General features: G+C 39.6%; 1 protein-coding gene across 2 annotated transcripts in view; it reads left to right on the top strand.

Annotated features, from left to right (window-relative positions):
• Positions 1 to 3,251: 3,251 nt before the first annotated feature.
• tmem8b (transmembrane protein 8B) overlaps positions 3,252 to 13,057 on the top strand; it is a 35,024-nt gene continuing 25,218 nt past the window's right edge. Inside the window, exons 1-5 of one of the 2 annotated variants that reach the window (XM_082554394.1) lie at positions 3,252 to 3,422; positions 7,882 to 8,071; positions 8,807 to 9,014; positions 11,350 to 11,483; positions 12,078 to 12,346. In XM_082554394.1, the coding sequence (XP_082410520.1) occupies positions 3,338 to 3,422; positions 7,882 to 8,071; positions 8,807 to 9,014; positions 11,350 to 11,483; positions 12,078 to 12,346 (886 nt within the window). In that variant the 5' untranslated portion in view covers positions 3,252 to 3,337. Of the gene's footprint in view, positions 3,423 to 3,784; positions 3,865 to 7,881; positions 8,072 to 8,806; positions 9,015 to 11,349; positions 11,484 to 12,077; positions 12,347 to 13,057 lie in introns of those variants that run through there. The other variant, XM_082554395.1, reaches the window with a different exon arrangement.

Here is a 13,057-nt window from a genome sequence, read left to right as displayed (position 1 = left end):
GAAGCACAGATACAAACAATTCAAAGAAATTGATTCAAACAATCAAAAGCATACGCTGTAGAAGAACTCTACTGAAAGTAGATCCGGCAAAGGAGAAATGCAATGCAACAAAAGTGACTATCCTTGCAATCGCCGACACAAACGTTAAAAAGAAAATACTGAAATGAAGGTGAGTACTCATGTGTAAGTCGACTCTTGGACATATCCTTTGTCTATCTCCATGTCTGCACCATGGTTCCTCATGGGAAGAACCACCTGATGGAATTTTAAAAATCTGATTCAGTGACCAACTAAAAATCAGTTGAAACACAGTTGTGACAGTAATCAGGAAGATAAGAGTGGGGCATAATAACTCTAATCAGAGGTGCAGTAGCTGTCATCCTAGAATGATTCCACAGATTCCACAGATTCCACTTACAATCTAGCACTGAAGCACAGATGGTCAAGTGCTTCAGCCTTGGCACAGGGGTTTTCAATGGAAATCTGTCTCCATTGAAAAGCTTAGTACAAAGGACACAAGACTGCAATATAAAACTTTGCTATAGAGCATAAAGAGTAGCTTGAATATTGGCAGCAAATTCTTTAGTCACATGAGACCTAGAGAGCTTTGTTTGGCTCAGATCGATTCCGGCATGTTTGGCCTGATGTTGGCCTGGAACAATGACTGAAATCATTGTCCTGACAGTGAAGCAAAGTTTGATGTTATTGGTGAGTGCAAAAGGTGTTGGAGAGGTGACATTTGTAGATTGCACCATGAATTCTCGTGAACTAGATAATTCCCTGTCTCCAGAAGCCTGCCAGAAGAAGAATAGTGTAACATGACAACAATTCAAAGCGCACAGCAAAAGAGTTTTACACAAGTGTTCTTAAAAAATAAAAACTATGAAATGCTCAAGCATGTGCCTGGCCTGGATCAGAATACCTCTGTAGTAGAAAGTAGAGAAATGTAGAATAACAATTCTCTCTGGAAAAGACAGACTCAACTATTTCTCTCCAGGAGCTTCTATAATGTTTGTGTCTTTCACAATAAAAAGGATTGAGAGTGTTATTAAAAAATAAATAAGTATTAGCTTTAAATTTCCACAATGAAAGGTGTAGTGACTTTTGTTGGATTGAATTCATCCTGTGAGGTCTGTTAATGCAGTTACTGCAAGGTGATCCAGTTTTGACTCACTTCACATGTAAGTGATACATAAGTGGTACAGGTGTGCACTCGCTTTTGTTGAAGCTGTTTATTTACAGCCTTAGTGATCTTTCCTACTGACTTGAACTACTTTTAATTACAGTAGCAATTAAACTTATGAAACGTTTTGCCTCTGAGGATGTGAGCTTCTCCTAGGATTCAAAGGAATAAGAGGTAGTTGGGATAATTTCCAAGACAGAGGCAGATTTTTCATGACCTGGCCACTGGCAGCACTGATTTAGATAACCATAAGCATATACTTTCCTGTGTCTCTTTTGTGTGAGTGCTGTGCATCTTGTCTGTGCCCGTGTGCTAAATCGAGTCTGTGTATAGAGCGCCTTCACAAACAAAATGCATTGAAAGAGCTAAAGAAGAAAAGGCCGGCTTTAAAAGAGGCAGTTTCAGTCAGTCGCAGTGAAACAGAACAGTACCTTAGTTGAATATTGTGGTACCTCATAGAGAGGCCGGCCATACACAGTGGGTTGCCATGCGTGGGTCGTGGTATCTAGGGAGTCTGGCAATCTTTCGAACTTTGAGGAAGGCTTCAGAGTAAACTATGGCTGCTGCAGACACTGCACTGAATCATAGCAATAAACCAAAGATTTAATTTTTATTTTTTATTTATTATTTGCTGCATTGTTCCATCGCCACATGAAAGTAATTATAAGAAACCACATTTGCATAGCATATCTTACACCTCTGCACTCAGTTTTTACTTAGATTGTAGTTTGAATACAATCTTCAACTAAAGAATATGTAACTATTTAGCTCTCTGCTCCTCCACAATCACTATTACTTCAGGTTCCAGTGTTGAATTTGTTTGTTTCTCGCCCACCTTGTTCTGTAACATAGTCAAACCTTTGACTTTTATTTGGTCAAGGATAAGAAGAAAGTGGATTTCTCTGTTTTAGATCAGTGAAATGTCAAACTATGCCAGCTACCTGATGTAAAAAAGCAAATATTTGTTTTGTGTACTAGTCATAAATGAATTTAGACAAAATTCAGCTACTCTGTACTCTATAGTTTGCTGCTTAAATTAAACCCTAGGCAATTTAACTGGCACCCATCCTGTGTGTTGGATTTATTAAAGTCTTTGTGAGTTAGTGTTAGATGAGTAGAGTTACATCTTGTTGGGCACATCAGTAACATTCTTTTGACATTCTTACCCTCCACACATTTTCTTTTAGCTCAGCTCTAGTGCTTTAGTTTAATGTTTCATTGATGACAGATCAATTATACTCAATCCCAATAAATCAGCTGGGACACTTATGATTCATGTCACCCCATGGCCTAGAAATAAAAATCTGAGTCATTCTTAATGGCAGTGTCCTGGTGGTAGCATGATGATTGTCTGACAAACACGTCACCCGATGACCACGTGATCCTTAAAATGAAAAATTCAAACTCCTCAAGTATATTTTGTGTATTCATTCACTTTTAAATATTTTTCACTGGATAAATGTAATGACTCATTGTCCACTTGTGCTTTGTTAACTGTGGTTTGACTGCTTTTATATTTGAGGCCCAAATTGAGCCCACTATGAATCATTAAAATAAATCCTTTTAGCCTTTCATTTTATTTATGCTCACGTAATATGTTATATTTTAAGGAGTATGTATATTGCTAGTTTTTTAAAACTAGACTGACACGTGGAGTTGCTGCACTTTTACTTTTTTTTTAGTCTAACAGAAACCCAAATTAGTTGCTTTGAATTTATTAATCGCTGGAAATCGTATTTTATTAGTTTTGAGGCTTGTGCACGACCACATAAGATGAAGTCTTCCATTCCTCCAAAGTACCAACTTTGTGTCCTGGGTCCTGGCAGAAGAGGCTGCAGGCTCGAGGGGCAGCTGCAGCCTCACACCTCACTCGTGCCCGTGTCGGGTGGCCAGGACGGCGAAGTGTGAATCCTTGTGGTGCAATCTACGTCTGCACTATCGCCGGACTGACAGGGCCGGAGGTCCAATGAAATAAGTCGACATATTGAGGTTGTCAAATCAAAGCCAAAGAGGAGGCGCTGTCCCGTCGTCGTCTGAATGACGTCATGCACAAACAGCTGGTCGTTGGCAAATATCTGAAAAAATGTAGACCAGCAGAGCGTCTGAGAACTGCACTCGGGCTGGAGCCCCTCACAAAATATTCTGCTTTTAACGATGTGGCAACTGGAGCGCCTGGGCTCAGGATGTAGCCCTCCGAGGCTCCTCTTGCTTGTTTACACCTATCTCTGCGCTGTTGGAGGTGAGTTTCCATTCAGTGAGTGTTTGATTCGCGGAGCTGTTCCTTTTGTCGGGGTGCTGAAATCCTCCCAGCAGCGGCGGCAGCATCTCATCCTGTCTCTGGCTTCAATTCAGTCTCCGAAACATCCACAGCTGCTGCTTTCAGTCTCGGCCACTGACAAAACGGTTTTCCTGAACACGGACCTGCTTCGGTTACGTTACGTATGGGGAAGGATGCTGCTAATTATGGCTCACAATGCACTGAGTGAAGCTCCTATAGGTTGTAGGCTACGATACGGAGGTCTAAATGTGGTCACAAGAAAACCGATCAGTCCGGACGTGTTGACTCTTGTTACCTTTCATTTGTTCTCGTTTTGCGGAGACGTGAAGGCTCAAAGCCAAGTTAGTGCACGCTGGCACGGCTGACTACAAAATGTGACCATAGTAATGGGATAAAGGGAAAGGTTAAGTCAAACCTTCTTGTTTCCCGTCTTAAATTTAACCTGCTTTGATAGGAGATGAGGACTAAACTGGTTTAACTGGATAATGGGACAATTTTGAAGTTGACTTTTGTAAAATCAAGTTGTTTTTAGGTTTTTAAATGTATGAAAAGTGCAGCATGCTCTCATTATTTCTCTCTATCTGTTTCCTTAAAAAAGAAGAACCTAAGCGTATCCTCCTTGATTTGTTTTCTTTTTTTAAATGTCTATCCATGAAAATTTCTTTGCTGCTTCAAGACTGAGGTGTGCAACAAAAATCTCCCTGTGTGATAACAATGAATCCATACCTACAGCACAGACTGTACTGGCTGTGGCCACTAAGGACCATACAGGTCTGTCTGACTTGTTGCTGTTTTGCTTTATCAATTCTAGTAACTCATTCGACATATTTGGCTTTAGACAGAAAGCCCAGTTTACCCACTTTACCCTTCCCCCCTGCTTTCTTGGATATATCTCAGTAAAACAGAGACAACAGAGAATTAGAGCTTATTCTTTACCATAAAATAATTTATGTTAACCCACTTGATTGCCAGGCAGATTGTGCATGTTTAGATGTGTATGAATTGTTAATGTTTAATATCTCTGGTGTCTGCATCTCCCATTGTGGAAGTGGAAGGTCCAGTAATCTTTACGGCTGCGTGTTATCTTCGAGGCGTTTGTTTCTGTAGGTGGATGTGAGGAGGATGGAGGAGAGAATAGTGTTGACTCAAAATTTGACTTTATCGCTGGCCAGTATTAAATTTGGTGTCATTTAGTGGCTCTTGTTCCAGATGGTTGATCTTTAGCAGCTGTTTTTTTTTGAGAGAGATTTTAAAATCTGCTAGAGGAGGAGGAATTTCGAAAAGCAGCAATTACTTTTTGCTGTTCCAAAAAATAAAGTTTAAAGACAGCCCAGCTAAGTATTAATGGATAAATCCCATGTTGAGATGACAAAAAGCAGGATTATGTCTATATTAAGCCTCTAACAGAGTAAAACAGTGGTAGGGAGGTGCTCATTGAAGAGATTATTGAATCCAGAACCACACTATGAGAAAGCCTGTAAGCACTCGGCTGCCTTTATCTTCAAATGAAACGTCTTTATTTGGCTGGCAAACAAACAAGCATATTTAGATATTTTGGCATGTTTACACCTTCAGACTTAAGTGAAGTCTCTGTGCGTGGCTGCTGGAGTGTCACCGAGCCCGGAGCTTTTCACGCGTAGCTTGAAAATAGATATGTCAGTTCATTATTCTAATTTTCTGTATTCATTTTGTCACAACAACCTCAGATCTTGAGATCTCGACGTGTTTGACACGTAGCCTGTCTTGTCAATTAAGTGTGACGGTAACCACCTCTGTATAGCTTGCACATTAGAGAGCATTGGAAATCACAACTATAAAAATGTAAACGCGAGGCTGTGACAGTTGCCAAAGAAACGCACCCTGTTTCAGGATATTCAGTACTTGCAAGACACTGATGCAATTAACACGTGTAAGCAAAATCAAGCCTTAAATATTAACTTGTGATAAAAATGATGATTAAAAGCTATGCTTAGGAAAAACGATTTTTTAAAATCCTTTGGCTATAAACCCCTCTAAGATTTTAGTTTGTGCCAGTAAAGAGGCAAAATGACAATAAGCAAAGGTTTTTAAAAAGGAAGAGTTTGATTTTCTTAGTTCCCTCTACCATCTCTTGACCCACTGTGACAGCCCTGACCCTCTGTTAGTGATCTAGAGACTGTGTGAAGGTGTAGTTTTGATGATGAATGGTGGCTTTCATGTACCTTAGATTATGACACCTGGAAAAAGTGACGATTAGCAATTAATTCTGATTTAAGGATTCCTCTTGAATAGCGTAATCACCATTCACAGTCCTACTTCTAGATGTGCTTCTTTTTTTAAACCTCTTTCTGTAACTACACTTTTTGTGGGCTTAGCTGCAATCTGTAAATGGAAAGAAAAAATCATGTCTGTTTCTTTCTAATCAGCCAAGCAGTGACTGTAGGCTTACTGCAGACTCCAGCACTGTTAGCGCCAAACTCACCCTTTTGAGTTATAGCACTTCAGGCTGTGACCCCAGTCACAGTCTGTTAATGAAAGGGCAAAGAAGAATCTTAATGTAAAGAAGGCTCACATATACCAGAGATAACAGTCCAGCAAAAGGCTGGAATGAGGCTCAAATAAAGACCTGGAGCTTTGTATGGGATTAGGATTTCACTCTTGACAGCAAACCACTTCATTCTTCTCAGTTTCGGCTTCCGTAGTACATCTTTGGTATTCAAGGTTGCCTCCATAGGTGAGTGGATAATGTCGTGGGGGGAGAAAAGAACAGAAAAGAGCTGTTTTGCTCCTTTTACGCAAACATAAGAAAGTATTGCGCATTCAAGACAACCTATTTCTTTACACGTCTGCACCTCATTGCCTTTTCACTCGTTTTATTTATCATTTTTTGTTTTGTTTTGTTTTGTTATTTTACTGTCATCATTTTTAGATTCACTGTATTCTGAAAACAGTGGTGTGAAATTATTTATATTTTTGTACAAATTGTAGGTGAGACAAAAAGAAAACCCAAACAATGTTACCACAGGTATTGCAATTTTAATGGCTGACACGCAGAAAGCGAATGCGCCACAAGTGGAAGCCTTTTCCTCCAGTGAAACATCAAAGTGCCACCGCATTATTCCCGTAATAATCTGCTGCCTTCTTTTCTACCTACTTGAGTTTATATTTATGATAACGCCTCGCCTAAAAGACGCTTTATGTTCTAGTGTAGCAATTAAGTGACTTGCACACAATTTCCCCCATTTTTTGCCCACCCGCTGGCTGTGCTTGATGCCAGCCCAGCTCATGTAGGTAATGTGGCAGATTACACCTGCTGCTTGTCTGCTGCATTTATATGGAGAGGCTTTGGTGGGTGTAATCCAAGGATTTGACATTATGCAGGACGCGAGTGAGCCTGCATATATCCGTCTCCCGCAGCTTCTTTTGAAGGAGTTAAAAGTCTTTGATCACATATTTTGATTATTTACCTCTTAAAGAAATAATTTGCTGCCTCTGAGGTGAAACTCTGTAAGTCATTACAGCGAGTCACCTTAAAACTGCTCTCTAGTCACAGCAGTGATAGTACAGGCATATTGGGAAATGTTCATAATTAAATATTTATTCTTTGTAAGCAACAGCTTTAATCATGATTCAATGCTTTCAACGATGTTGATATTGGTCTGTTAGTGAGATGGTTGTTCCAAGCACACAGCTTTCCTAATTGAGATATGCTGACAGTTATTTCATGGGCTACCATAAATGTCCGTGGAGCTATAGATACACTGAATACATGAACATACAAATAAATCCAGGGTTGTTTCCAGCTTAGCGGTCATACTACACTGTGCAACACATTTAATAGATTATAATAGTACACTCTGCAGTCCTTCTGTAGTATGTAGCATGCAGTATGGATGTCATTTTTAGTTTTAAGTTTCCCAGCTACAACCATGAGTCAAAGCATATGGGATGTTCAGTCAGTTGAGTCAAAGTTTCTCTTCCTCAAACCAACCACTGCACTTCAGAGTAAAGCAAAGCACCCGCCTGTCTTGTCTATCTTTTCATTGCAACTTTGCTTCAAGATTTATAGGACGTTGTTACTTTAAAGTAATAGTGGCAGTAAAACTGTTTTCCACCCTGTGATATAGTGCCCTGCATTGGACACTACATCACTTTGATCACCTGACTTTTCATATAATACCATTATTAGGTCACGTTTTTATTTTCTTGCAACTTCCATTAACCTCAGCTATAGTTTGTATGCATTGAAAAGAAATGTTACCAGATCAAATTGGTAACATTCTAAACTAATCTGGTAACATGCCAAACATGATGCGTACATCAGTATGTTGAAAGTGACTTTTAGTTGTGACAAAGCAGAGTAATGGCTCGATAAAGCTTAAAGGCTATCCACCATCACAAATATTTTTGGGACACATTCCTCTTATTCTCTTCCCTGCAGATTGCCTTTTTGTGACTGAATACTTCACCCGTACGCCTCGTAAGCTGAGTGCTTTCAACTCCTTCGCCAGTGTGGAACTGTTCCACTTCAATGTGCCTGATGACACCATGATGGCCGTATGGAATCTCATCACCTTCAAGGAGCAAGGGGGCACGTTTGGAGACAGCTGCCCGAACCGCAATGTGACTGTGTAAGACACCGAGTTTGGCTTAACACTGTTCTGTTGTTGTTCTCCAACTGAAGTGTTCTTCTTCTCCATCTGATTATAAGCATCTTAAATACATTTAGAAAAATAAGGGGTTATAGCCTACACGCAAGGAGAAACTGTGAAGCCGTTAGCTGTATGAAGCTTTATGTATTTTTGTCAGTCTCCTGTGTCTCAGTGATATAGCGTCTGAAATAATGGACGCGTTTGTTCCATTCAGATATGAAGAGCTTATTATTAATGTTCTGTATCTGAAACGGTACCAGCTGTGAGTGTGTGTGTGTGTTTGTCATACAGAAACATGGCCTTGGAATCACTTGCTCTAGCAGAAACCAGAACAAAGACCATTTTGAGTGCTTTGGCAGGTGTTTATATGCCTGTCTGTCTGGATTGTCAGTGTGGTGGTGTCATAACTGTGCGCGATACAGTCAATGCTCTACAGGTGCATAGCTGAGATCAAAAGAAAGGTCAAAGATGGATATGTGCTGAATAAATTAACTCCTTGCTTGAAACATCTTTGTCTGGTGTATAAATATATAATATTTTTGAAGACGTGTGGTCTGAGAACTTGTTGCTGTGATTCTTATTTGTGTATAGGATGCCAGCTGTACTTCTGCTGTTAGCTGTTCCCATGGATAACTTTAATATTTAGCAGATGTTCTTGTTGTTTATGACAGTATTAGGCCTAAGGAGGCTGAACTGTGGCTTTGTGATTAATAGGTACTTCAGGTCCGGGGCTCCTCCAGTAATCAACCCCCTGTTCACCCGCTTCCCTCGGGATACAGTCATCCCAGGGTCCTTTGCTGTGACTCTGACCTGGACTCTTCCAAACCGTACAACAGGAGCATTCAACGTGACCAGCCCTCTCCCTGGAGACTGGTTCCTGGCGGCACATTTACCTAAGGATGAAGGCAAGATCTCAGTCAAGGTGAGCCTGCACATTTATCACAAATAAACACCAGAATTCCTACAGCTTTACTGAAAACAAATACTCCGAATGAATCTCTCTTACTACTGAACCACTAGACCAATATTGCCAGCGTTACATCCACGCTGTGAAAAATAGAAACCCCTCTGCACCCAGCATCAGTTGTTTAGAGCTGTAAATGAAAAGACTGCATCATGTTTGTGTTACACATCATTCACCACTTATGACTGGTAAAATGTAAGCTTATTTGTGTCAGAGTGTTATGTATCATAACTCTAATGATATCTAAATCATTTTCTTCATGCTTGCTTAACTCCCCTTTGTGACGGGAAAAAAAATAAATTAAATAAAAATGATTTAAGTGATCCTTGGCATTAGTATTCCAGTATGTACTGCAGAACCTAAAGAGGCTGAACAGTGTCAGAGAGTTTTTCTTCATCTCATCGTGTTCTCCTATTTGGCTGCATAAACACCTGCTGATTTCCATTTCAGGGAATTTATGTGTCACTGGCATGGTGTTCACTTGTGCTTTGTGGTTTCCACTGACTGGCAAAAGTGCACCTGAAATACACAACAATCAAAAATATAATCAGAACTTGCCAGCAGCATCACATATACAGAAGAATTGGTTTGTTTTGGGGGATTTGGGGATATAAGCCACCATGGCTCAAATGTGACCAGCTTCCAATGACACACTCTGTAGATGGAAATAACAAACCTTTTAAAATTTTGCTTTCTGAAGCAATTTTCTAGCAACTAAGATGTTTTTCCTTTAGAAAATAGACACAATTGGAAGCAATGCAAGCAGAAAAGGGAGATGTGCGACGCATTTATAACTATCTCAGTTTAATACCAATCTTAAGAGTAAGTAAGGATTTAGCAACTGAAAACAGAGTCAAAGGGAATAACTGCATTTGCTGAAATGTCCTTTATTGCAAATAGAATATGCTACTCTTTACAGAGCAAAATTGGAGTTCTGTAATACCCTTTTTATATGTCTCTGTAGAGCGCACTGGATGCCCTTGAGCATTTTTATAAACGCAGGGCTAATATTGTGAAGAGGTACATTTGTAAAACGTTCTTTTAAACTTAAACAGGTAGTTGTGGTACCTATACAAGATAAAAACGTGAGTGCAAATGAAAAAAAAAATGAAAAGAAAACAAGTCAGCAAAAGTTCCCTAATAAGGTACAAGCCACGGTCTACTTGCTAACAAACCTCTAGGCCAATGCTACACCTTTTCCAAGGAAAGGGGACAGCTTTCTGCTTATCTCTGTGATGCCAGTGGCAAACCGTTGTATTTGACACCTTGGGATGAGAATGTGTTGACAGGTACTATGTCCTGTCAATTCAGTGCAGCAGCAATACAACAATACTTACTGCTGACTCAAATACAATAGCATACAATTGAACAGAGTTGAGAACACAAGCTCTAAAAGGTTTTTGTTTTTTTGCAGCTCTCCATGTATACCTGATAAACTTTGACATACTGTATATTCCAAAGCGAACCTTAAAATTACATCGTCTCGGTGGGCAGCTGTGACTGAAGGAGCTAAAATAATGCATTTAGACAGGGTTTCATTAGGGAGGTTTAGTGCTTTATGGCTCTAATGGAGTTTTAGAGGCTTTAACATCTTGCCAAGAGTGAAATTCTGTGGAAAATGAATGAATGCCCACATCGCTTTTGGTATGAAGAAGGTCAAATGTAAAGCTATTGAACATCAAAACCGTTTGGGCTCACAGTGTAAAACCATTTGCTCTCAAAAGCCCACGTTGGTTGAGCTTTTATTCAAGCACAAGGTGCATGTGCATGTCCAAGCGACAGGCTGTAATAAATCAAAGGGTCACCCCAGCAGCTTCCAGACTAATGACATGCCACAGTAATTGTGACTCGAGAGCAGGAGGGGTCAATGATCAGTTGACAGAAACGAAGGGCCTAATTTGGCATTCACACCTGTCCTGTTGAATCAGGTGCAAAAGGCTTCTCTTCATTTTACAAACAAATTTTACAGCACATCATGTGTAGAAACTAATGCACGGTCTCTTGGCTCTAAATCAGTCTGTCTACTCGGCTCATCTCACAAAGTAATGCACATCAAGCATTAATGGTTCAGAACAACACAAGTGAAATAGTGGGTGCATGTTACGCTGTGTGGCAGGGAGGGGGAGGACGGAATGATATTAATCCAGGAGGCTGACAGGCTTAATGCACACAGTCCATTAGGAATTTTCAGTCGGTCTGAATGATATCTAATCTCCTCTTTACCAGCTTTTAAAAAAATTGGTGAGTTAACCACAAAAATACAATCTGAACAACTGCTGCTTTATCTTTGTAGGGTCTGTCTGAGGAATGCCAGTATCTGTTCCAGCCTCAGCTCATTGTTCAGAGGCTGATTGGGATTTCAGTACTTTACCCTGGATACTTCATTGACCAGATGATCCCAGTCCATAATAGATCTGCACTTTATAAGTAAGTCACCTACGTGGGCTCCTAGAAACCTGACAGGGGCTTGACTTTGAGAAAAGACACCAGGAGAAAATTGCGTTTTATTTTTATTTTTTGCAGCATAACACTTCCCCAGCCTAATCCTTCATCTGCCTCTTAAGTTATGTTTTTTTAATGTATCTTGCAATTTCATTTTAAAAGGTGCAATTCCCGTGTGTGATTAGTTTGCACACCTTTATCAACTTCACCTACTTTGAGTCTTTTGTTGGAATAATAAGATTTTGCTTCCAAGGTTAATCTTCATTTTTTTCATGGTCTTCGCGATGGTGCCTAAAGGAAGGAGAGCTGCTATTATGAGTGCTGCATAAATGATGTGAAGGGACTATAATACTATATATATTTTTATTGAAGCCTTATCTTAATTTTCTCATGATAAAATATATAGTATATAGATTTAACATAGAAGCCTTTGCAGAATAGATGTGATACACAACATTCAACAAATCTAAAAGACAATTATTTCAATGAAGCTGACTTACATTATGTTTACTCAGTAGAGGTCTACATTTTATTGTGTGGTATAATGCCTAAAACATGTGTTTATGTGTGCCTGTGCAGAGTGTTCATCCCCAATTATATATCAAAGGTGAAGGTTCAGCTGGTAAACTGCAGCACCAAGAACAAGAGTAGTGACAGTTGTCCCGTGGTGCTGAAGATAAGAGCGCGGGCACCGCCAGTGCATAACTCAAGTGCCCTCGACTGCAGGGAGGGGAACCCTTGTGAATTAGTCACCCTTGTACCTGCCTGGGAGCAATGGTATTATATCCTGGTGGAGAGATATCTAAGTAACTCTGACGTCTACTTCCGCATCGGGGTGCAGGTCACAGGTGAGTGTGATGCTTTTTTGCCATATTTTCTGGCTAATGTTAATTTCAGTTGTTTGTAGCAAATTTGTGTTCTTTATTTATATCAGAATAAACACATTATAAACACATAAATAATCATTTCAATTACAATTACAATCATTTCAATAAGCTTCAGACCTGAAGTTAAAAAGTCATAAAGTCAGAATATGGACTTTGTTGGTTAATATTACATAACTTTCACTGCTATTTGCTTCTGGTCATTCAGATAGATCAGTAAAGCCTGATTTAGACTTCTGCAGGAAATCTGTTGTAACTTACAACATAGCTGGAAACCCCTTTTAATCTTATGAAAAATGTAACTACATGTGTATATTATGGTACAGGTCAATACATCTCACAACAACTAAATGGCTTGGTAGGTTACATCGCAAGGTTAAGAAGCGTTTCCTGTTACGTCATAAGTTACAAGGCAGATTTCCCACAGACGTCTGGGGGAAATCTGCCTTTAGACAGTGACCGTTTATAATGTTGCAACTGAGGTTTGACTGAGATTAGACTTTTCGTTTTAAATCAGGGGTTTTAATAATAACACTGCATTAACCATAAACGAATTACCATATAGACATTTTTTAAATTAATATTCCTTTGCGTAGTCACTCCTTTTTATGGATTTAAAAATAATTGGACAGCTGACTGATAAGGAGTGTCATGGCCAGGTAAAACCCAAATCCG

Source organism: Aulonocara stuartgranti (assembly GCF_965226115.1).
Source record: "Aulonocara stuartgranti genome assembly, chromosome: 12".
Taxonomy (NCBI): domain Eukaryota; kingdom Metazoa; phylum Chordata; class Actinopteri; order Cichliformes; family Cichlidae; genus Aulonocara; species Aulonocara stuartgranti.
This window is presented reverse-complemented; position numbering and strand designations above follow the sequence as displayed.